Here is a 23064-nt window from a genome sequence, read left to right as displayed (position 1 = left end):
ACTGTAGGTACATACCAACTAGAGATAAAGTCTACCTTGTTAATTAAACAATAGTTTGATTTTCTTATTTTACAAAACACAAAAATCAAATGTTAAATGTTATTTCAAAATTTAAACAGTTATATTCTGTTGTGACAATGCAATTTCCGCCCCCCCCCCAGATCTTTTGTTTTAGGCAAAATCAAGAGTTGTGTGCAGTGTTTCATTTCAAGAGACCTTCATTTTCTGAGGGAAAATAATTCCAAAAGTCTTACGGATAATAGGTTAATGTTCAATAGCTCTGAAAAGTCACTTTTTTTTACTGTGTCTCTGTATTTTCCAACTTGATTGTTAACAGAACAAAATATCCATGGTTAGGTCTGGTAAGGATCTCTTTCCATAATGCTCTTTTGTCTGTATAACAATAATAAAAGCTTTATTGGCACCTATTTCACATGACCTCCATAATTCTCCTGTGGCTGACCCTAACCAGTACCAATAAAACCATGCATTCTCTCACTGTACATACAAAAAAAAAAAAAAAAAAAAAAAAGTCATGTTAAAATTGTACGAGGAAACCAATGCCAAAGACCTTTCTGGAAAAGTCACTTCAAAACAGGGCTGTATTCTAATTGTTAGCTCATTTCAGTGGGGACTACCTTTTTTTAAAGATATCATATAATTTGCTGATGATCTATTTTCTCCCTGTCTCCCCATTTCCAGTCAGACAATTAATATTTCTGAAAGGGCTCTGGAATTTTAACACATGGGAATAGATATTCCCCAAAATCATTCTCGAAGTGTTTTCTTCATTAATGTATCCGCGTACCCAAGGATATTGCCCAGCCTGGTAATTTATCATGGGTTAAAATACCCCTCGCCTAGCAAGGAAACAGCACTTAAGTGATGCAATTCATGCTCCCAATTGTATGACATCTATAACGAGCAATAAATAGGCATCACGGACAGCCAGGACATGCTACGGGCTGGAAGTTTCCTTCCAAAGCACTTAGTGACTGTCTGTAAATAATGAATACATTCATGGGAATCAGCACGGGTCGTGCAGCGTCCTTGAAAGGGGAAAAGTTCTCTGCCAATATCACTGATGGTGAAGAATTCAGTAGGGTTGGGTTTATAGAGATAATTTACTGAAAAAAAATCCAACCCGTAATTATCAGTTTCTCCGTTTCCCCACCTTGTGGGACCGCTTAAAATTTACTGCAAATTCAGAAAGCAATTCCGCGAAGTGTCGCTGCACTTAAATGCTATTTAACCCACATTCGAAGGGGTTTAGGGGTTTCCACCTACAGGAAAAAAAAGGGGCTCTCACTGCCCTGGTGTCCTTGTCCCTGGCGGGTTCCCTGCCGGAAAGGTCACCCGAAACGGGGTATCCCCGTGGGATGGGCACAGGACCCTCACCCCGGGGGGGACACGGGGGACGGCGGAGGGGACACTGGCTGGGACACCCCTCTGAAACGGCCCCTCGGCTTGGCCCAGCGGGACGGGATCCCCCCCCCGACTCCCACCACCTCCCCCAGGTCCGCGGCTTTTGGAGGGCGGCGGAGCCGGAGCGGAGACCTGGCGAACTCCATGCAGGGATGGGAGATGCCCCGGGGGGGGAGGTTTGGGAGGCCCCCAGCACTCCCCGGGAGGAGGAAGAAGATGTTACACAGAGGTTTAGAGGCGGTGCAACCATCTTCTGGTTGATCTTTTAGTTTCTGTCTTTTTAGAGCAGGTATCCAAACCATCCCACCACCACCTCTGCTCCTCTAGAGGAACGCCAGACCCGAAAAACGCTGCTTTTGCATCACTGTGTCTGCTTTTGCGTTTTGGTGGTTTACTGAAGATGGCAATACGATCTTTATTTGGTTTATTTTTCGTAGCTAAACCGAACCTGGCTGAAAACCTCTTTTTATTTGTAAGTATATACATAAGTACACACATATATGTATCTCAATATATCACCCAGAGGCAGATGTTGGCCAAGAATCTCCTTACCCGCAGCGCTGCCGTCTGGGCTGTTAGGAGGGTGCTGGGAAGGGAGCGATCTCTTCAGCGCCGCTTTTTTGGCATGGAGAAGGGAGAGATGATTCCCCTTCCCAGAAAACCATCTCTGCCCGCAGCGCAGGGGCTTAAACGCCTCCTGCAAAGCTCCGGGCTCCAAACGGACCGCGGGCCCTTAAAAGCAGAGAGGAGCAGAGGTTAGGTAGCGAGCGCTAAAGCCTGTCTTTCATTTCATTTCTATTTTACGACACATCGAGGCAGTGCTGGGGGGGGGGAGAGCAAGGGGAGACATCAAACACCGGCCGGGTAATTGCATTCACATTGCAGGCAGGCCCGCTCCAGGCACTGCGGGAGGCGTCAGGGCATCCCCGCATCCCACTGGAGGCACTTGTCACACTCACACCCACGTTTTCGGCCCCAAATTGGAACCTTCCGTCTGCCGATTCCCTCCGGAGCCCGGCCCCAAATCCCCACTTCTCCCTACCCGCCCCATGCTTTGTACCCACGTCGAGCAAACACTGCCAAAGGCTCAGGAGCCGTCGGAGATGATTACGGGGGGGGGGAGAATACCCCACGGGTGTCCCACGCCAGTGATGGGCACGGACTGGGAGCCAGGGCTGCTCAGCAGGAGAGAACCCGCCGGGGCCGCAGGCCGGAGCTGGCCCGCATCTGGAGGTCTCCAAAGCCTCGGGGAAAAAGATGGACCTGGGAGAGAAACAGAGCCAGAGACGGAAAAAATAAGGGGCCCGTCACCTATAGTCTAAATCTGGTCTCAAAGCCACTTCTGCCGAAAACGCGGGGAAATCCCTCCTGACTCGCCGAGGGCGGGCAGGCTTGCTGCCCGGGGAAAGTCTCTGCACGCAGCAGCCTGCAGAAAAATGAAGGTTTACCGTGCTGCAAGGAGACGGCTGTGGCAGAGGAGGTGGTTTGGAATTGTCCTGCCTCGCCACGGCCACCCCGAGCCCCGCTGAGGTGGCCCGGGAGCCGCGCCGGCGGGGCCCTTGCCCGACGGAGGGGTTAGCCCGGAGTGATGGCAATGAGGGGACCCCCCCCCCCCCCGCGTTACACCTGGGCAAGTGTCACCGAAAGGAGTTAGGGCAGGAGCCCAGGATGTCATTCTGACATTAAATTACGAAAATACCCTCACTGGTTGCTTTTTCTGCTCCCTACACGGAGCCCTGCTGGGTGGCTGCAGGGAGACATCTAGTAAACACACGCCCCTTTTTCTCCTCCTCATCATAATAAGCGCAAAGAGTATTAAGGACAAACTGCCACTATAGCAATGTAAAAGGTACGTAAACGTAACTACAAGCTTAAAAAAAAATACCCCTTACACACGGACATGTATGTGCAAGTGTTGTATTTGCAGGTGGAGAATTACATTCATCCTGATTTTGTGTCTCAGGAATATGTCTGAGTGTACATGACTTTGCACAAACACAGTTCAGCATTATTGGCACACCAAACAGTTATACGTTATGCTAAAGAAATACAGAGGAAAGAAAAGCAAGAGCAAGTTTACTCTTATTGATTTTATTATACTATTTCTAAGAGGAAAGCAAATAATATTACATAAGTTGCATGACCACACTGTAGGAACACTTTATAAAATAAGGGTACGGGAGACACGCATATCGTTTCCACACTGTATATAAAATGCACAGAAGTAACCAGGGTGCACATTTTTCTCTTTATTCGGGAAAGTACTCATGTATTTTCTGAGTCTGCCAGTCAAACAGAGCAGACGGTTTACGGATGCTTAAGACGTATCAGCCAAACTCACATTTCCTATCCAGCAACACGCACCGAGATGCGCAGAGCGTAAAAGCAACGTTCGTGAACATCACTCCTGTGCAACAAGTGCCGAATGCACTTTCGTCCGGTTTACAGTTCACCGGATTGCTCCTCGGTCTCTGCACAGGTGGGACCGAAAGCCGAACGTGCCCCCGTATATTCCTCCTTTTCCAGAGTCCATTTCAGAGCTCTGGCTGTTTGCATTTTTTTCTGGAAACCTTGGAAGTGGAATTATTCTTTTTTTTCTTCTTCTTCTTTTTTCTTTCTTTCCTAAATAGGGCCTGACCTTAAAGGTCCCCACGGCCACTCCGGGAAAAGGAGCGGGACCGTTCCGTGCCGGTGACGCCGGCTCCGCACCCGCCTGCGCCCCGGCCCCGCCGGACACTCCCGCCGGGCAGCAACCGGTGTCCCCGTTCCGAAGCGGGAGGGGGAGGCGGGGCTTGGGAAAGGGGTGCTTGTCCTGGAATACCGTAAAGGGGAACAAGTCGGGCTGTCCCGGCAGAGGAGGCAGAGCAGGAGCAGAGAGCTGACCCGCAGGTGAACATCGCCCGGGCATCCGTGTACTCACCCAAACCTCCACGGGTCTCCGACGTGCGCTCCGGATCGACTCGTCCCTCTCCAAACCTGGCCCGCCTGCTCCCGAGGATACAGGCAGAGGATTTAACTCTCCTGCCCCGGCACCCCGCAGCGAGGGGGAGATTTGTGGGCTTGCCGGGGGTCCCCGTCCCGAGGCGGGCGGATCCAGGAGGCTCGGGAAAAGGGGGCAGGCGGAGGGTGGCTTTACGGCTTTCCTTCCATGAAGTGGACTGACAATAGGAATAATAAGAAAAAAGTCGGGCTGCGGAGGGGGAACGCCAGGAGCCACAGGCTGGGCGCTGGAACGGGCAGCGCATCGCCGCCGCCTCCCCGCCCGGGCTGTCGTGGACGGCCCCGTCTTCCACGAGCGGGGGCCGGCTGGCTGGCTAAATAAACTAGACAGAATAGGTATATATATGTAAACATGCACCTATATGTATATGCATATATATATGTAAAGGAAAAGGTTAAATGTCATCACCCCGGGCCTCGAGAGACCCTATAGACGAGGGTCCCCCGCCCTCCCGTGCCGGTCACCCTCTCCTCCATCGGCGGGACACTCGCGGCCGCGGACACTGCCTGCTCACGGGGGGCAGACGTCCCTCCGCCTGCCCGTCCCGTGTCCCGTCCCCGTCCCCGTCCCGTTCAGGTGTCCCAACCCGGGGGCTCCGGGAGGTGGGGGGCAACCTCACCGCGGTGGCCGCCGGGCCCGCGGGGCCGGAGCAGGGTCTGCGGGCGGCGGAGGGCGCATCTCCTCCGTCCATCGCCGCCGACATGAAAGCGCTCGGCGGGGGCCTGGCGGCGGGGGGGGGTGGGTGTGATTATTATTAATGATATTAATATAACCGCGATATCCCGGGCGTGGATTGGTTGGCTGGGCTGCCCGCTGAGCCCGCTGCGACCAATGGGAGGGCAGGGACTTAGAGCGGTAAATCCCCCCCCCCCCCGCTTCCCCCCCCCCCCGGCTGCGGCCCGTGTGCCGGGGCCGGCCCCGCCGCTCCCCCCGCGCGGGGATTTGCTCCCTAATTGACCTAAATAAGGAGCTCGTGAGTGGCAGCCCCAGGGCGGCGCGCGCACACGCACACCCCGCACTGCACACGCACACGGACACGCACACACGGACACGGACACGCACACGCACACACGCACACGCCCGCCCAGGCACCGGCAGCGCCCGGCCCCGCCGCGCTCCGCGCCCGGCGCTTCCCCCCGCGGAACTCCCATTTGCCGCGGCGCTCCTCCAATCGCAGGATTCCCCCTCTCGCGTCCGGCGTTTAACTCGCATGACATTTTTATTTCGTTATTATCGTTTTCGCGCAGAATCTGGCGCCTCCGATGGGTTGCCGGGTTGCTTTTTTTTTTTCCTCCTTCCCCGTTCCCTTCCCCTCCTCCCCCTCCCCCCTCCCCTCCTAGCTCGCAGGAAATGATGGCAAACCGCGATCTGAAATGATTACTCCGGAAAAAAACCCTTTTATACCAGGAGAGCATCCACGGGGCTAGGCAGAGGCAGGAGGCGGCCGCGGGGCAGCGGGGAGCCGAGGAGCCAGCCGCCGGCGGAGCAGGGACCGCCTCCCCCCCCCTCCCCCCGGCAGTTCTCTCCGACGATGCCGGACGAAGCCACGGAAAACGCCGGCTCCACCTCCGCCCGCGTCTCGTCCTTCTTCATCGAGGACCTGCTGGGCACCGAGGGCACGGCGGGCGGCGGGGCGCGGCGGGCGGCGGCGGGCGGCGGCGGTGGCGGCCGCGGGGGGCCGCGCTGCGGGCCGCGCTCCCCGCTGCGCCTCGGAGCCCCCGGCTGCCCCCTCCGCGACGCCGCCGTCGGCTGGTACCGCCGAGCGCACGCCGCTTTCCTGGGCTGCGCCAGCCCCGACAGTAAGTCGCCTTTCCCTACCCTTCATCGCCGGGCCCGGCTGGGGCTGGGGGGGGGGGGGGGAGGCGGTGGGGAGGGGGGTGTCTCTGGTCTCCCCCCGCCCCGGGTCCCGCCGTGGCCCCCGGGGGCAGGAGCGGAGGGGGATGCGCGGAGCGTCCCCGCAGCCCTCGCTCTGCCTCCCCGTTTTCGGCCGCCCGGGGCAAATCTCTGGAATCGCTCCCGGCGTGGCAGGCACCTGGAGCCTCCGCCCCGCCGCGCAGAATGTAAACAGGGCTTGTTCGCCTGCTCGGGGATTTTTTTTTTTGTTTTTTCCCTTCCCTTTTTCTGCCCCTCGCCCTTTTTCTTCCTTCTCTCTCTTTTTTTTTTTTTTTTTTTTTTTTTTTAAGAGGAAGGCCTGGCTTTTTTTGACGCCCCGGCGAGGCGGCAAGCTGGGAGCAGCGTCCCCAGCAGCGCAGCGGAGAGTTTGGCAGCCGGGGGAGCCGCTGGGCTCGGGCCCCCGCGGCCCGGCCGCCCCTTCCCGCGGAGCCGGCCCCGCCGCTCCCGCGGCGCGGCAGGGGCAGGCGGCGGCCTGGCCTTACGGGGACTCGGCTGGAAAGGGCGCCGGAGGAAAAGCCCGGGTTCAGGGGCAGAAATGAACAGCTGAAAAAAGTTTACGGGCTGCCATCTGGGGTTATTTTTACCCTGATAGAAAAACTATTGCCCTTCGGTGCATCTCTGTGATCCTGTACGAGCCTGTGGAGTTCTCACGGTTGCTCGATAAGGAAAAGAGGCGTGATTTGCAATCCAAAGAGTTTCTTTTTACAGTGATAGGTTTATTAGTATTTTAAATTTCTCTCAAAAGTACATCTAGAAACAGAAAACGACTCCAGAAACAACAGCTGCCTTGTTTTTCTCGCTTTTTTCCCCTGTTATTTTCTTCCCCTGTTAAGAGTAGGATGTATTTTTTCTCCCCTTTAAAACTGCAAATGGAAACCACAAGATCGGAGACTCCACGGAGACTTGCGGGGAGACAGTGTCCCGATAGTGGAGTAGCCGACCCGATCCATTTGGTTTACCAAGTTCAGAATAACGTGAAGTGAAAATATTTCTTTCCTACCTCCCTTTATCTATACACACGCACCAGGATTCTTACCCCTCTTATCTTACACACAGCAATACACTTGCATATGCATTTGTAAGTGTATATGTGTGTAAATACGTTTGTGTATACATACGTGTGTAAATACATACGTGTGTGTGTGTATAAATAAGTTCACGTGTATTCCTACGTGTGCAGACATATACCAGAAGTGGGTGCATACTTCTGTGCATATATACGCGTGTGCATACGTATACGTGCACGCTTGCATTGATGCGTACAAAACGCAGCTAAAGGTATACGCACGTTATACCCAGGCGTCTGTGTGCCTTTAGGTACGTGCGTACCCCCAGCCGCCCATACACATACGCCCACGGAGGAGCGTGTCCGCGGACGAGTATATGTACGTACACACGGAATACAATTTCTGGGTTAGCATGCTTGCGCCTGCGTGTACGTACCCGCCAGGATTTGGGGGTTTATCGCAAGAGACGGAGCGGCGGCAGGGGCCTTCGCCCGGGCTCCTCGCCCCCTCGGCAGCCCGGCCTTGCTCTCCCCGCAGCCGCCTGCCTTCCTCCCTCGGCGGGCGAGGGGCAGGCGCTGCCGCTGGGTCAGCGGGGTGGGGGGGGGCGGCGGGGCGACGGCCCTCCTCTCCCCCGGGCCCGGCTCCCCGGAGCGGCGGCCCCGCTTCCCAGCCCTCTGCCTCTCTCCGCAGCCAGCGACCGGGACTCGCCCGAGCTGCCCGAGGAGCCGGCGGAGCGGGCGGGCGGCGGCGGCGGCGGCGGCGGCGGGCGGGCGGCGGTGCGGGGCCCGGCGGGCGGGCGGCCGGGGCCGGGCGGCCGTGAGGAGGAGGAGGAGCGCGGCGAGGAGCCGGGAGAACCGGAGCAACGCGCCGCCGGCCGCAAGAAGAAGACGCGCACGGTGTTCAGCCGCAGCCAGGTCTTCCAGCTGGAGTCCACCTTCGACGTGAAGCGCTACCTGAGCAGCTCGGAGCGGGCCGGCCTGGCCGCCTCGCTGCACCTCACCGAGACGCAGGTGAAGATCTGGTTCCAGAACCGCCGCAACAAGTGGAAGCGGCAGCTGGCCGCCGACCTGGAGGCGGCCAACCTCTCCCACGCCGCCCAAAGGATAGTGCGGGTCCCCATTTTGTACCACGAGAACTCGCCGGCGAGCGCCTTGGGCTTCAGCCTGCCCCACATGTCGCCCCCCTTGGTGGGCTTCTCCGGCGGCGTCAGCTACCCCCTGGGCACCTTCCCCGCCGCCTCCCTCCCTTTCCTACGGTCGCAGATGACAGGACTCGTCTGAGCGCCCACCTGCGCCGGGACCGCGGCCCCCTCGCCCCCTCCCCCGGCTTCCAGCTCCACCCCCCTTCCTCCCCGGACTTTTTATTGCCAACTTACACGTTTCTCGATTTTCCGCTTTGTGACTTTTTTTTTTTTTTTTTTTTTAAAACGTGCAATAAACTTGCTTTTGGGGTAAACTCGGAGCGACGCGCAGCAGCCGGAGGGAACCGAAAGGACTACGAGGACCCCCAGCCATGAGCCAGGAGCGGGTCGGCGGGGCTCCCCCCGCCGCGCAGCCAAAGAAAACGCAGCCCCGTGGCAGCGGCAAAGCCCTGGCCGCCGCCTCGGCCCCGGCGTGACGCAGACCGGCGTTTGCCGGGGGGGCGGCAGCAGCCCCCCCCCCCAGCCCCTTTCCCCCCACCGCCCCCCGCGGAGCTGCCGAGCGTGAGACGAATGTACGGAACCGCCGGGCCCGGGGGGGCCCTTCCCGGCCCCGCCGCCCCCGCCCCACGGACGGCGAAGCCCCGGGGCCCCCCCCCGCCGCGGCCAGGGGGGCCCTTCCCCGTGTTTCTCCGCTGCCCCAGGCCAGCGCTCCTGCCGGGGAAACCGTTCATTTTCCCCGCTGCCCCGGCTGCTTTCCGTGCAGAGCCGGGGGAGCCTGCGGATCCTCGCCTCCAGCAGCTTCTCCAGGGCCCTTTGTTTTAGCCACTTAATTCGTACAGATTTCCGCCCCCCCCCCACTCCGTGATTACTCTCGTTTTCATAGGATCGATCCCCAAGCATGTGCTGATGCCCCCTGGTCCTTCTCGATGCAGGCTTTTTGATTTGAAACAACTCGAAGAAGGCAAATCGTTGGAATGAATTCGCCCCGCTGAAGTCCGAGCTGTGAGGATTCGGTTTCTTGGTTTGCGTTTTATTTCCCTGACAAACTATCGGCTAAAATACGCGGTTAAATACATACATATATATATATATATATATAATTCAACATACTGTATGTTACCAGTGGGTTTGCCACTTATTTCAGTCTCCTGAGGAGGCTGAGGAAAACGCACCTCGGCTTGTCTGTCTCTTACGGGATAGGTTTGTGTAATCGATTAGGAGTTTGCACTGGCAATTAAAAAGGAAGGAAAGAAAAATAATCAGATGGGGACAGACTGGGGAGCTGTATGGCTAGTTATGCAAGCTAACCTGTAATGTGATATTATATGAAGTATTATGCATGCCAAGCTATTTTTTTTTTCCTTTAATAACTGTTTTCTTTCCCCCTCTCTACCCGCTGCTAAAATGAATATCGGGTCCATCATTGTTTCTAAAGGTTTGAATTGCTTTTTCCGAATATTAAGGGGGAAATGACCTTATAAAACTCAGCCTTGGTGGAAGGTCAAGCTTTGATCGTACATTTTAGGGCATAATCAGACGTAATTGAACAGACCAGCTCGGAGCACTCGGTGTCCCCGCAGGGAAAGCCGGGTCCTGGATCTATTGGCGTATGTGCATGCGGACCTGTCTCCAGTGAAGGAAGAGCGATCTAATTCTTACTATTTCCTACGTTTTATATTATATTTGGAGCAATCTCACGGTTTCTTGTTATGAATCGATCGGCGAGATGCGGCGGAGCTTCAGCTTTGATGCGAAACCTGAGAAGAAGGGTCAGGGGCGGATTATAACCTCTCCACCGTTTTTTTTTTCTTTCTTTCTTTTTTTTTTTTTCTTTTTCTTTTTCCGCTTTGGCCTGAAACACGGCTCTGGGCATCAGCCTGCACAGTTGAAGTCAGGACGCTGAAAGTCTCAAACCCACTCGAGAATGAAATAAATATATATAATCCGGGTTCCTGAGAAAAGTGCTAACTTGCCGGGGTGCTCGTTTCGATTTGAGCCCCGTTTCTGGAAGCTGTTGGGGGTTTTTTAGTTTTTTTTTTTTTCCCCCCTAACTGCTCTGAAATCCCTCGTCTCGCTCCGGGAGATCTTCGCCAGCTGTTTTCTTTGCATATCTGTCAAACCCCCGAATTTGAGGCGAAAACTTCTAAAGCCTGGTCCCCGAGCAGTGGAAGAAGGACGGGGAGGCGGCGGGCTTGGGGGGGCCGGTGCCCCGGACGGGACCCGCCGGCCGCGGGGGGGGGCGGCTGGGGCGGACTTCAGCCTTTTCCTGCGCAGAGGAGGTGACTCGGGGCGATGTTTCTTCCTCGGGGCGCAACCACTTGATTTGATGCCGTTCGGAGCCTGGCTAGCCCTGGAAGAAAGCGGCCAGACCGTTTCCCCCGTCATACCCAGCTCCCCAGCTCTCCCAGTGCTACCCACTGGAGCAAAATCCTGACTCACTACAGTCATATCAGAGTAGATTGTAATCCAACGCGAAACTTAACACGCCTGCCACTCTCCACATGCCTTTTCTTTGGAGTAACATGAGATTATTATACTTCTGATTCTACTAAATATTCTTTTCTTGAAGTTAAGGAACTGGCAGGGCTAAATGATCAATCGGATTTTTAAAATGTGTTTTGACATTAGTTTGTTTGTTTTTTAAAGACGTGCTGATTATATCAATAAACAGATTTTTTTTCATACACTGTATTTGTAAATTATGATCATAGTAAAATATTAAAAGGTGCAAGACGTGAATTCATCAAGAAAAAGTGCTTACTTATGCCTTGTTCTGTACATGCAGGAACTGCTTTATAGTGGCTTATTAAAAGTATGTGCTGAAAGTAGGAACACCTCAGGTTTCTTTACCTCCTAGCTTTTTAAATGACGTTTTTCATTGTACCTGATGGCAAGAAATTTCTGCAGGTTGCAAAGAAAGAGCTAGCAGAAGACGTAGTCCCTGATGTATGTGCACTGACAATTTGGAATCAGGAAAAAAAAACCCCAAACCCAACCAACCAAACAAAAGACCGAAGCCCACCCCTCAAATCAGGACAGCAGATTCCTCGCAGTTTTCTTCCCTATGTATATTTTTTATTAAACAAATCAGAGAGGTAAGAGTCACGCTTTGTGCTGCTTCTGCTGTAAGAAAACTGTTGGCGGACTGTAAAGCTCAAAGTAGTTTCGCAAAGGCTGTTGGCGACATATAGAGACATACGTTGCTGCTTTATAGATCAAAGCAACCTCAGAATAGCTTTAAAATAAATCCAGTTATACTACAGCTGTAATATTATTATGCAGCATAAATCCTTGTCTGTTGACATTTATTTAATGAATGTTGCTACAACAGCTTAGCTAGATGGCACTCCAGAGGCGAGGCAAAGGAAAACCGTGCCAGACTACTCACAAAGATAACTTGTGTTTATTGGACGCTAATAAAAATAATTAGTGAAAAGATTTATTTTTTATTTTAAGCAAAGCAAAGGAAAATCAAAATAGGCTCTGAACTGACCTTCTGAAATATATTCCTGGTGTAGCTGCCGTAGGATGTTATTATTAATCACACTTTAAATGAAAATGATCGATATGCTGAGGAGCACCTTGTTAAATGGCTACTTTGCAAATGGTACATTGCTCACCGGCTTCAGATGGCCTATAACTTTTCTCGTAGGCATGGGTCTAAAATATTCATGCAAATCAATACTTGATAAATCTCATAGGTGCGCGCTGGCTCCACTGGCGAACAATATATTTGGATCGATTTTTTTTTTTCTTTTATACTGCATTATCTTGGACTAGCCTGTCTCTGCCCCTGCCAACGCGTGAGGCGGGCGGGGTGCGCGCCCCGCTCCCACCATCGATCCGAAGGAGACTCGCTCCAGACTTGGGCGGACTCGCAGTATTTAGTGCTCTCAGCCTCAAATTAGGTCCAGGAAATTTTCTTACGTTTCCCTTTCCCATTCCCGATGAATCTAAGTTTATGGTGGATTTCTTAATGCTTCATTTAACTATCTTGAGTTTCTCAACTCTTCTTATGGATCATGCGTTTTATTTTCTAAGTAGTGAGATACATGAATGTCTATTAAAAAAGATATTCATGAAAATCTAGAAGTGCACCTAAAATTTAAAACTTTCTTTTCTTTTCTTTTCTTTTCTTTTCTTTTCTTTTCTTTTCTTTTCTTTTCTTTTCTTTTCTTTTCTTTTCTTTTCTTTTCTTTTCTTTTCTTTTCTTTTCTTTTCTTTTCTTTTCTTTTCTTTTCTTTTCTTTTTTCTTTTCTTTTCTTTTCTTTTCCTCTTCTCTTCTCTTCTCTTCTCTTCTCTTCTCTTCTCTTCTCTTCTCTTCTCTTCTCTTCTCTTCTCTTCTCTTCTCTTCTCTTCTCTTCTCTTCTCTCCCCTTTTATCTTTAGCAATTCCAGTCTACTGAACAGCCGAGAATGACTAGCTTTATTCGGAAATCCCCTCTAGGATTTTACCACACGCCTCTCGTATCAAGCGCTGAGGTTGCAGGAAGGCGATTTAGTTGAGGATTTTGAACTGACCTCGGAGGGAAACAAAAGGCTTCGAAAAGGGATGCTCTGTCCCGGGGTCACATCATGGCCCGCTTCGCCTCTGCCCCGCACCTCTGGGTTGAAGGAGTCGGCTTAGCTCCCCCGAAAAGCCTGTTTATGTGTGACACTTGTAGCTGCCGTCCTGTGGGACTCCAGGGAGAGCTGCTTTCCACCTCGTGAAACCGTTTTCTCTCCCCTCCCTCCCTCCCCGCCCGCGGTGCCCGGCGCAGGGGACCCACGTCCCCGCTGCCCCCAGCCGCTGCCTGGGCCCGGGGGCGGGGAGGGGGGAGCCCACAACAGCAATTTACACCCAGCTACGGCCGAACCGCAAAATCGAGTTGATTTTAGGGACCCGCAGCGTTAAGGTAGCCAAAGCCGCCTGCTTATTTTAGCGAATTTTTCAGACAAGGCTTCCCTTTTGGACCCACTCACCCGGACTGTGTCCCGGGTGGGCAGCGGGGACGCCTTAGAGACCGCTGCACGGTGCCAGTGTGACCGAAATTACCGGGCTCTGGTTTGCAAGGGGACCTGAAATGCAGAGAGGGCCCGTTTTACCCTCGAGTACCTCGGGGGATAAACCAAGCCCGATTCCGTAAGCCAAGCAAAACCGGACCCTTTGGTGTTTCTGTTGAATCTAATCAGGTTTAATTTCCATCAGTTTAGATTTAGCGTGGGAGACTTTTTGTGCTCTGAGCTAAAATGGAAATAAGGATATGTGTGCCGGGCGATTTCTGGTAAAAAGCTTTCCCAGGTAAAAGGTTTCCACTCAGCACGACGTTAGCTTCTAATACAGGAATATATTATTCAAAGAAAAAGGTTCGCTCTTCCTGCGCTGCCGCTGTGCTGTACCGGCCTCCATGTCCCAGACGACAGGATTTCTCCCAGAGAAAACACAAATGAAGCGCGGGATTAAAAAGTACCGGTATCGGAAAATCTCTACCTATTGTAAGGAAAATTGTTGCTTTTAAACGGAGCGATCGTGCACCTTGTCCGACGGCCTTTCGGAGCCTGGACAGTGAATTGCGATGCTGCGGAGCGGGGCTGCGGGGGAAGAGCCGAACTGGACCCCTCCCCCCCCACCACCTTGGGCAGCGAAGACCCCCTTTGCTGGCTCAGCCCCGGGCAGCCTATCCCCGCAGAAAGGGGAGATTTCGGCCAAAGCCGCCCCCTCCTCTGGCCGCCCTCCCCCCCGGGGCTGCCCTCCCCACGCCCCGGGAACCAGTCGCTCGGAAAAGCCTCTGACTTTTTGGCAAGGTCTCTCGCCCCGCCGCCCCGTCGGACACCGCTGCCTCCCCTCGCCCCCAGCAGCTCGGGGCCAAATGCGGGAGGGTCGGGGCTCGAAGGGGGGGGAGGTGCTGGGGACCTTGAGGGGGTCCGGGGGGCTCCCTCCGTGGGGGTGGGCTTTGCAGGCGGTTGTCTGGGGTTTGCGGGGTACGGGTCTAGCTGTCGGCATGCAAAGCCAAGTCTTTACTCCCCTCCTGAAGATAAAGGGGACCCTTAGCAGAGGGCATGAGGAGCCCGGTACAGATCTGGCTTGTAGGACTCGCTGCAGGGGGCACTCCGGAGGCCCCCCCCATCCTCTTGTTGCCGGTGAATTTCTTCCAACCTACCTCAGAGGCTGGGGAGATCCGGCACTGTAGTGTGCTCCCTCACGGCACAGAGTTTGTCAGGGGGAAAAAAAAAAAAAATCGTTTTTGTAAAGCGGCCAAATGGGGCTGGGAAAGGAGGACAGACCTTTCCCGGCGGGATGTTACCGGGCCGGGTGTCCCAGGGCTGGGCTTGGGCTGCTCGGGGGGGCGGAGGGAGCCTCGGTGAAAAAAAAAAAAAAGGAAGTAAAACTTATGTCTCCTTCTTCAATTTCCTTCTTACTTTCTGCCTTCTTCAAGTTTTCCCTTTTCTTCCAAGAAAATGTCTTCTAGGAAAACACACATTGACTCAATGCATTTGCTTTTTAAGATGGATTTTTGCGGGACTAAAAGGGAAATGGTTTGCAGCAAGAACAGATGTCAGCACCTGGGACGTGCCTTGCTCAGAGACAGCGGGAAGGGAGGCCGAGACAGGAGCGCAGGGGCAAAGACTGACCCGACCTGGCATCCAAGTCCCACATGCTCCAAGTTTTACTAGCTCACAGGCAATTTCTTAATTTATCTTTTCAGCCGCTTCTTCGCATGATGTACCACTGTTCCCTGTCCCTTCTTTCGCCCTATTGCTCTCTCTTAGTGGGACATTTCGCTCCACCAGAACCACCAGCTTATACAGGAGATTGCAAGGCAAATGCAACGAATCGGGCATTTGGCCAATAATCGTGTTGATGGAAGACACATATATAGGTATATATTCTTTTTTTTTTCTTTTTTTTTCGCCTGGTGGAAAACATATAGCTCTCCAGCAGACGCCTGCATTAAAATTTGCGTGCGTTTATAAAGTGGAACAAATTTTAATGAAAAAGAGCTGGAACTCGCTCTCCCAAGAACCAGTGCGTTAAACATCAACGCAGTCCAAAGTCTTAAGATGCCCTGATTTTAGCTCACGGAATCTCTGGCATCACAATATCTAAGAGCCTGTCAGCACTTCTATTGTCAACTCTTTTTTCAAGGGCTTCTCGCTTGCCTTCAGCAGTTTTCGTGGTGGAAACCTCGAGATTCGGAGTAAAAGGCCTCTTAAAAGCCGGTTGGAAACATTTCCCTGGCTTTACAGAGGGGCGCAGGGAGGGAGAGGGTTCTCTGCGATGCACAACTGATGGCGACTCTCCCGTAACTGGAGTAGTGCAAACCGCTTTTAAAAAGTCGCAGTGCTGGCAGGCGGTGGGGAGCAAAACTTCTCCAGATAGTACAGAAACACACCGATCCTTCCACAAGTCCTACAGCATCTCCCACAGCACAGGCGAGCGCTTCTCCATCCTCCAGAAGGCACACCTTGGCCGTATGCACACCGGCCAGCACTTTTTCACCATTCCGGTACCAAGTGCAGGCTCTCATACAACTTTTAGCTCTTGAAAACTATGGAAGAGCTCTGCAGAGCCGCGCGGGTGGGTGGATTTCGTGGTGGCCTGACACCACGGGGCTCCTCGGGTGGAAAGGGGATCCCTTTCTCCCCAGAGGAACTCTGCGTACTTGGCTTGAGGGTCTGCAGGTGGAAGGACCACAGGCAAGGGACTCGGGCTGTACGAATTACTCTTCTCCAGGGACCCGCACCCCCTTACAACGGCATCGATAACCTGCAGCAAATGCCCTGAGCAGACTCTCTGGGGTCGCGCCAGGCGCTGTACAAACACAGGGAAAGGGGTTCGTCGGCTCCCAGCTTTCCCCCTCCCTCCTGCCCTCTCTCACTGCCATCACTGCCTTCCTTTCTTTGTCGCACTCCACCCCGTTGCCCTGCTCTCATTTCCAACCCTTTCCCTCCATCCTCCTCCTTCACTCCAGACACCTCCGTCCCGCCACCCCACCTCCTCTCCGCCTTTCTCGTGGGCTCTTTTGGGCCTGGCTCTGCTCCCCCCCCCCCCCCCAACGAAGGGCCTGGGCAGGACAACAGCCAGCCCTGCCCTACCCCGGCTGCCCAGGGCACCCTTTCGGGGCGCAAGGGGCACCTTGGCGTGCCCCCCCCCCCAATCCCTTCCTCCCCGCTTCCCTCCAGCTCCTGCTCCTTTTCCTTCTTCGCTCCCTCTCTTCCCTGCCGCCTTCCCCTCCCTCCCCTGCACCGCTCCCCCCGTTCTCAGCCCTTTGGCTCCCTCTAGCTCCATCCCCTCCCTCCGCCGCCCCGACCCCTCCTCCCCCCCCCCCCCGCCCATCCTTCCCTCCGCCCCGGCTGCCGCTGCCGCCCTCCCCGCCGCAGCCAGTCCTGCGGCGCAGCACGGCTCGGCTCGGCTCGGCACGCCATGGTGCAGCTCGGGGGCGACCGCCGAGCCCCACCGCCGGCCCCGGCAGCTCCGCCGGCCTTCAGCATCGACAGCATCCTGCAGGCCGGCCCCCGCCGCCCGGCCCGGGAGCAGGGCAGAGCCCGCTGCGCGCTGCCGGAGGAAGAGGAGGAGGAGGAGGAGGAGGAGGAGGAAGAGGAAGAGGGGCCTGCGGAGCAAGACCCCAGTAACGGCTCCAGCAACTCGGGTACGGAGCCGGCAGCCGGCCCCAGGCTGTGTCGCACGTCGGGTCGCAGCCCGGCCCCCACGCAGGCGGTGGCCCCGGCCCGACCCCGCAGCCCGGCCCCCGGCGGGGGTCTGCCCCGGGGCCTTCCCAGCGCCGCCGGGCCGTGGACCGCGCCCACGCACAGGCACACGCAGACATGCACACACACACACGCGCGCCCACGCAGCCGCGGCGCCCACGGCAGCCGGAGGAGGAGGAGGAGGAGGAGGAGGAGGAGAGGCTCCGCGGACGGACGGGAGGAGATGTCACCGGCACACGCACACGCACCCACCTGCCTCCGGGGGCTTTTCCTGGGTGTTTTACCCCCCTCCCGGCCTCCTCGGTTGGTCGTCCCGTGTCCAGCAGCCCCCGACTGCTCGGCCATACAGACGGCAGAGACATCTCCTTAGATCCTGCCTGGAAGCTCCCCACCCTTCCTCTCCTCTCTGGAGGCTGGGGGGGGCCATGGCCAGCTCTCGGCAACCCCCTCCCCATCCTATCCCCCCCCCCTCCCCGGCCTCGGCCCCGCTCCCTAGCGCTCAGCCGGGCCGTGCGTGCGTGCGGGGCGGGGGCGCGGGCGGCGGCGGCGGCGGCGGCGGCGGGGGGGGGCTGATACTGTTGCTTTGCCGTTGCAGGCAGCGAGCCCCGGCGGCTGCGGGCGGAGAGGACGAGCCGCGGGCTCCGGGCGGAGGCCGCGGGCGGCCGCAGCGGTGCGGGCTCCCCGCTCCCCGCCGAGGGGCTGCGCGGCTCCCGGCAGCCGCCGCCGCGGGAGGCCGGGGGCTGCGGCGGGGAGAGCGGCAGGTCGCCGGCGGCGGGCGGCAGGAAGAAGACGCGGACCATCTTCTCCAAGAGCCAGGTCTTCCAGCTGGAGTCCACCTTCGACGTGAAGCGCTACCTGAGCAGCGCCGAGCGGGCCGGCTTGGCCGCCGCGCTGCACCTCACCGAGACGCAGGTGAAGATCTGGTTCCAGAACCGCCGCAACAAGCTCAAGAGACAGATGTCGGCCGAGCCCGAGGGCCCGGGGCCGGCGGAGCCCCCCGGGGAGCCGCCGCCGCCCCCCGCCGCCGCGGCTCTCTCCTTGCCGGCCCTTTACAAGGACAGCCCCCTGCTCGGCCGCTGCTTGCTGCCGCTGCCCCTGCCCCTGCTCTACCCGGGCAGCGCCATCCCCTACCTCTGCCTCCCCGGGCCGGGCAAGCACTTCAGCCTGGTGGACGGGGACGTATAGCCGCTCCCCCCCGGCCCCCGACCTCCCTCTCGCCGGGGGCCGCCCCGATGTTATTTACGCCCCCCCCCCCCCCCCCCCACGCCGTGCCGGTGGGGTGTCCGCCTCCGCCGCGGTCCCACGGAGGGACCGCCCGGGCTCCCCCCCCCTCCGCGTGTCCGTGGGCCGCCGACGCGTTGTTCAAGCTTGAAAGGGGTGCTGCCAGCCCGCCCTCGCTCTTGCAGCGCTTTTTCTCTGGGCGGGAGGGACGAGAGAACACGGAGCCACCAAAGAAACCGGAATGTGTTCTGCCTCCTCCCCTCCATCCCTTCCTCCCAAGTTTTCCCGTGCCCGTATTCCAGGGGAGCCGATGCTCTGCCTCAGGCGGCGGGGACCGTGTCCCCGCGTGTGCCCCAGCGCCGTGGCCGTGGCTGTACCGTGAACCGAGTCACTTTTAACACAGCTTGCTACACGCCAAGGCCGCCGTGTGCTCCTCCGTCTCAAACCTTCCCCCTCTAATATCCCGCAGATTAACTTCTCCCCGTCTCTGACGTTATCGAAATGTAGACACCCTTCCTCAGACCTGGTTCTTAAACTGTGGCTTCTCTGAACTTTTTTTTCCCCTCCCGAAAAAATCCAAGCGCGCTCTCACACTTTTTGTGCTAACTGGTTCTCAAACTGTGGCTCGTCTGATGTTTTTTGCAGAACAAGACAAGCTGTCTCTCATACTTCTTGTGCTAACCCCGCCCCCCGAAATCTCGTGGGACAATTTTATCTGCTACCCTAAAGTAAAGAAGTGTTGAGTTTTGATTTTTTTTTTTCTTCATAGATTTCCAAACGCTTTTGTCGCCCTTCGGTTTCCAAGTTCACACGCTTTATATTCAAAGGTTGGAAATAAACCTTTTCAGAAAGCTGAAATGCATGCCTTTTCAATAGTTACTACTAGGCAGTATCAAAGGAAAGAGATTGCCTAGAGTGCATCGAAGGTTTTAATTTGAAAAAATAAAGGTTAAGAGCACAATCGTGGCATTACGAAATTCACCCGCGTGTGCGAAAACGGGCAACTTGTCGAGTTTCCCAGAGGGAAAAACAGCGATAGGTGTTTCGGCTAGATAAGAACGTACTTTTTCTTTCCTTTCCCCACTCTTGTTCCATTTCTCTTTCCGTGGGCAGTTAATACAGATGTGCGACGAGCCCCCGCGCAGATGCGTGGGCCAGCCCGGCGAGGAGACCCCGGGGCAAGCGGGAGCCCGGCGGCTCAAAGCCGCTTTTGTCATTTATTTCCCGGCCGGGAAAGGGGCTGCTGCAGGGGCTGGCGGCGGGGGTAATGCAGCCGGGGAGCCGGTGCCAAGGCAGCCCCTGCGCCAGCCGAGCTCTGGAAAGCCGCTCCAGCGGCTCTGCGAAGTTTTCTCACGGTTGCGAGGATGTGGGAGCGTTGTTTGACCTCTCCTCTCGCTTTTTAATCGGTCTCGAATGAGTGTCAAGTAGCAGGAGGAGTCTCACAGGGTGCCCTTGCGCTGGAAAAAACCCAATGTTATCGAGGCTGTTGCAAGGGGAGTCTCATGAAGTGGACACGCCGAAGGGGACCTGCCGGCTGCCCTTCTCAGCTCAGGTTCCCCAAACTGCAGCTCCCGGGAAGGTGCAGGAGACGAACGAACAGTTTGGGCCACACGACCCACCCTTCTTTTGTGATCTGACTTTATCATGGTAGTTAAAGAAATTAAGGTCCTCTGAGTCCGCCAGTTACTCCGTAGTTAAAACCTTTGGAGACGCATCGAAGCGGTGATGTCCTTATTTCCAAGGGCGATGTGATGTGGTTCGTGTTTGCCTATATCTGCATAACTGATGATCTATATCGGAACTTCCCTTTGGTTATTACTTCTAATATTTCCAGTGTCGACACACTCTTACTTGATTACTGCCACGAGATTAATCAATACCGATAGAGGCAAATCCGCCTTTTTCGAAATCCCTACCAATGGAATTTTGACCAGATGCAGCAGATATACACTAAGGTCCCTTTCTTTAGTTGTTTAACACGGAACTAAAATTCATTTAAAGCAACTGCTCTTCCACATAATTGCAGCCTTAGATGTCTCCGTGATGAAAGGTAATTATATAGGAAGTAGCTATTCGGCAATTAATCTACTTTTCACCTCCTTTATCAAACCCTTTTCAGTCTTATTTTTCTCTCCATTTTATCAATTTGCCATCAGAATTGTTTGTGGAGTTACAGAGGCAAGTGAAGGAAAATCGGACCCCCAAACAGAAGTGAGTTATTTTATAACAAAAACAACAGAAAGAGATTTTCTGCATGCCGTAGTTCCAGTGCATAGTCGAATTTCACAACTTGCTGCCGACCAACTCCAAAGCTACGATCATTAGAAGTTAATGTTGCCATCGGTGAATGTCTCATACAGCCGGGTAGCTGGAGAAAGTAAATAACCATCCCGAAATATTCGTTCCCCATCAAGATATAACTGCTGGTTTTGAGTTCATTGTCTAAAAATATTAACCAAACTGTTGCTACTCAGTGTAACACAGCCAGTGGCAAGGTGGCTTTCTCTGAAGAAAACCAAGTTCACGATATTTCAGGATTCCCAGCTGAGCAGTCAATGCTGATCACACTGAATATTGCTGACATTTTTTTTAGAGCTTAAAACAATTGCATTTGCAGTTATAAATCGCTCCTTACTACAACAGATTGCTACTCGCCACCGTACAGCAGTCGATTAGTAGTGGCTAACCAGCAGATAGGTTAGAAAGATGGGAGACTTTAAAAAAATGAAACAAACTGGAACGAAACTAAACAAAAAACCTTCTGTAAGAGCTTGAAAACAGTTTGAGAAAAAAACCCACAACCCAAACAAACAAAAACAAAAGCCAAAAAACCACAAACCAAAACCCAAACAGTGCTAGAACTGATTAGTTGCTGGAGCTGAGATTTAAAAATGTGCTATTAAGGGTTGACATGATGAAAAGAGATAGTACAGCTGGATGAGAAGCGGGTGGAAGACACAACATGCCTCTATATTGAAGGGATTCGCTAATAAAAGCTCATATACAGTGCTGCAGTGGTTGTTTGGTGTTTGTTTTGGGTTTTTTTGGTGTGGTTTTTTTTTTTTTTTTTTTTTTTTCATTAGAAGAATAGCTAGAGGCCCTACCTGTGCTGGGAGATCCCTTGTGTTAGGCGTGGCACATGCATAATGACAGGCTGCCCCAGAATACTGTATGAACTGAATAGAAAAGAAAGATACAGCTAAGACCTGGCCCCTGAACCTTCCAAAAGAAAGATCGTAATCAAACACAACCTTTCTCAACAGGAAAATATATTTGAAAAGCTGTTGGATACATACATAAATGCACTGGATACATACATAAATGCATTGCTCATGAAACAGTGCAATGCAGGGGCTTAGAAGAGCCGCTCCATCTCTCTTTCCTCCATCTCCACCTCATCTCTAAAAGCCCCACATGGCTGATCGTAAGTGCAGCAGCTCGAGGCAACTTGATTTGCATTTCACCTGTGATGTTATAAAATTCCCTGGGATTAGGATGATCAATCACACTGCTGCATGTGGCAGCTTTTCTTGTTGAAGAGCATGCCAAGAATTAGAAGACCCAATTATTTCTGCTGGAGAGTAACCCGCCTCACTTGTCTGCTCTGGTGGAAGGTTTTGCAAAACTCCCCTAGGACTGGTTTCCCCCTGGAGTCTCCTGCTCAGGAGGCTGAACCAGGCATTTGCTACTGTTTTGTTAGCTTCAACAACCCTGCTAATTGGCCTTCTGCTCCTTATCAGGCTGGTGCTCACCTCCACAAGGTGAGGGAAGGTATGGTACAGACTATAGGGAGAAAAGTTACTCAGCACAGCTCTTTGGCCGTGCCAGGGGTTAATCTAGAGTACAGAAAACTCTCCTGCTTCTTCTCCCCTGCTCCTGGATTTGCTACTTTTTTCTTTTTTATTTGGTTAACCTGAAATGGTAGCTTGTCTTTTCTTTCCTTTTTAAGGAAAGGCTTGAACTTACTACACCTTTAGTATGTTCATAAGCAGAAGTAGGGCTTCATCTGCCTAGAGGAAGGCTTGCAGCATTACCCCAAAATGTAGTAATTTTTCATGTTCTGCAAAGAAGCCACCACAGATTTACATTAGTGGCATTAGGCAGAGAGAGAAGAGTCACAGCCTTATCTCGCAGGGGAGACTCCTTTGAACCTAGGCAAGCTTAAAATTTAAGGAAGATAAAAATTCATCATAGTATCAGGGAAAAGGCACAACGTTGATCATCCAAAATCACCACGAAAAAGAAAAAAATCAGCTTGGAGGGAGACACAGCAAAAATGCTTTCTGTGCATCTTCTGTACAGCGGGGTCCAGCTGCACTTTTTTCTTGAAAGCCAGTAGTCTCTCTTCTCTACCTCCTCATGTGAATGTATGCATTGCGCTCATTTTGCAGGTTACACCTGGGCTGGGCCTGATTCTGCTTTCCCTTACAAACACATGATTAGAAGGCAAGGATGTGACCTCTAGAATATGTTTGACTTAAAGCTGGATTTGTCAGATTGAGTCCTTAAGATCTTTTCCTTTTTAAAGTATGTGAAGTAGTAATATCCTCATACTTATGATGTGAAATAGTAACCATATTGAAAAAATGGGATATGGATTTACTGGAGAGGCTTGGAAAAGGGTGAAACTCACTGTTCCATGCATCTACTTTTGCCTTGACACTGATGTTGAACACACTCTTACATCAT

At 53.9% G+C, this 23064-nt stretch overlaps 2 protein-coding genes across 2 annotated transcripts; both read left to right on the top strand.

Annotated features, from left to right (window-relative positions):
* Positions 1-5335: 5335 nt before the first annotated feature.
* LOC138687449 (homeobox protein HMX1-like) lies at positions 5336-8752 on the top strand. Its single transcript, XM_069794624.1, has 2 exons — positions 5336-6225; positions 8017-8752. The coding sequence occupies exons 1-2, from the start codon at positions 5958-5960 to the stop codon at positions 8604-8606; spliced, it is 858 nt and encodes a 285-aa protein (XP_069650725.1). The 5' UTR covers positions 5336-5957; the 3' UTR covers positions 8607-8752.
* Positions 8753-16780: 8028 nt separating this feature from the next.
* On the top strand, positions 16781-18459 carry LOC138687448 (homeobox protein HMX2-like). Its single transcript, XM_069794612.1, has 2 exons — positions 16781-17096; positions 17750-18459. The coding sequence occupies exons 1-2, from the start codon at positions 16871-16873 to the stop codon at positions 18337-18339; spliced, it is 816 nt and encodes a 271-aa protein (XP_069650713.1). The 5' UTR covers positions 16781-16870; the 3' UTR covers positions 18340-18459.
* The last annotated feature ends 4605 nt before the right edge of the window (positions 18460-23064 follow it).

This window comes from Haliaeetus albicilla, chromosome 1 (genome assembly GCF_947461875.1).
Source record: "Haliaeetus albicilla chromosome 1, bHalAlb1.1, whole genome shotgun sequence".
NCBI classification, from domain to species: domain Eukaryota; kingdom Metazoa; phylum Chordata; class Aves; order Accipitriformes; family Accipitridae; genus Haliaeetus; species Haliaeetus albicilla.
Note: the sequence above shows the minus strand (reverse complement) of the source record. Positions and strands in the feature narration are given on the sequence as shown.